The sequence below is a fragment of the Oryzias melastigma genome, linkage group LG18, assembly GCF_002922805.2.
Source record: "Oryzias melastigma strain HK-1 linkage group LG18, ASM292280v2, whole genome shotgun sequence".
In the NCBI taxonomy this organism is placed as follows: domain Eukaryota; kingdom Metazoa; phylum Chordata; class Actinopteri; order Beloniformes; family Adrianichthyidae; genus Oryzias; species Oryzias melastigma.
In genome coordinates, this window is record NC_050529.1 from 2,766,135 (window position 1) to 2,767,098 (window position 964).

At 36.6% G+C, this 964-nt stretch overlaps 1 protein-coding gene across 1 annotated transcript in view; it reads right to left on the minus strand.

Annotated features, from left to right (window-relative positions):
• LOC118600084 overlaps positions 1 to 964 on the minus strand; it is an 8,816-nt gene continuing 7,852 nt past the window's right edge. The window contains exon 3 of the mRNA XM_036216817.1: positions 1 to 892. Coding sequence (XP_036072710.1) covers positions 645 to 892 — 248 coding nt within the window. The 3' untranslated portion in view covers positions 1 to 644. The remainder of the gene's footprint in view (positions 893 to 964) is intronic.

Consider the following 964-nt stretch of genomic DNA (forward strand, 5'->3'; position numbering starts at 1 on the left):
AAAGTTAGAAAATGTTTATTTGTCTGAGAAACGCCTAGAAAGTGTGAAGTGAGAAATTAACTGCCATCAAAGATCTGGAATTATACAAAATAAAAAACAAATAAATAAATACATCACAGTTTTCTCCTGGAGTGAAACTCCAGCAGTATACAAAGGACCATAAAACATTCATAATTCATTGGATTCCAGTTCTGGTTCAGGAGGGATCCGACACATGTCTTCAACTCTAATCTTGAATTATGACAGAGTTATTGCAAAACAGTAGTAGTTCTGTAAAAACAAGAGCTGAACACGGCACCGAAGAAAAATGATGATCAGTTATGGCGTATACTTGTATACTTGTATACTTGTATAGCGCTTCCTACCCTCCTTCGAGGGCCCAAAGCGCTTCACATTCATGTAAAAAAAAATTGTATGGTCATCAAAAATGAAGCTGTTCTTTAGACATTATAAACACTGTTCACCATAAACAAACATGTTATCTCTCACACATGCAGAATATAACTGTCGATTCCAGAAAATGTGAAGTTTCTCAAATAGACTTGACATATTTTCTTAAAAATGTTTGAAGGAGGAATAGTTATATAATTCCATCAGTGTTATGATTTACTGAAGTGTTCGTATAAACCAGAACTCATCATAATTCAGTTGTTCTCTGTGTTAGAATCAGGGTTCAGGGTATCAAGTTCAACATTCTGTTGGTCGTTGGAATCTCTGGGAGTTTGATTTTGGGCTCTTATCTTCATGTAGATCAAGAAACCAACAACAAGAACAGCAACAAGAACTCCTACAATAATCCCAGCAATATCTCCTCCACTCATTCCTTCTGTCTTCTGTGATCCATCATCATTGTTCACTTCATTTTTGTTTCCTTCTTGTCCTCCTTCCTCTCCTGCAGAGACAGAGATGATGATGAAGATCAGAATGTTCTCCTCTTCCTCATCAGCTGCTTCCTGCAGAGTCT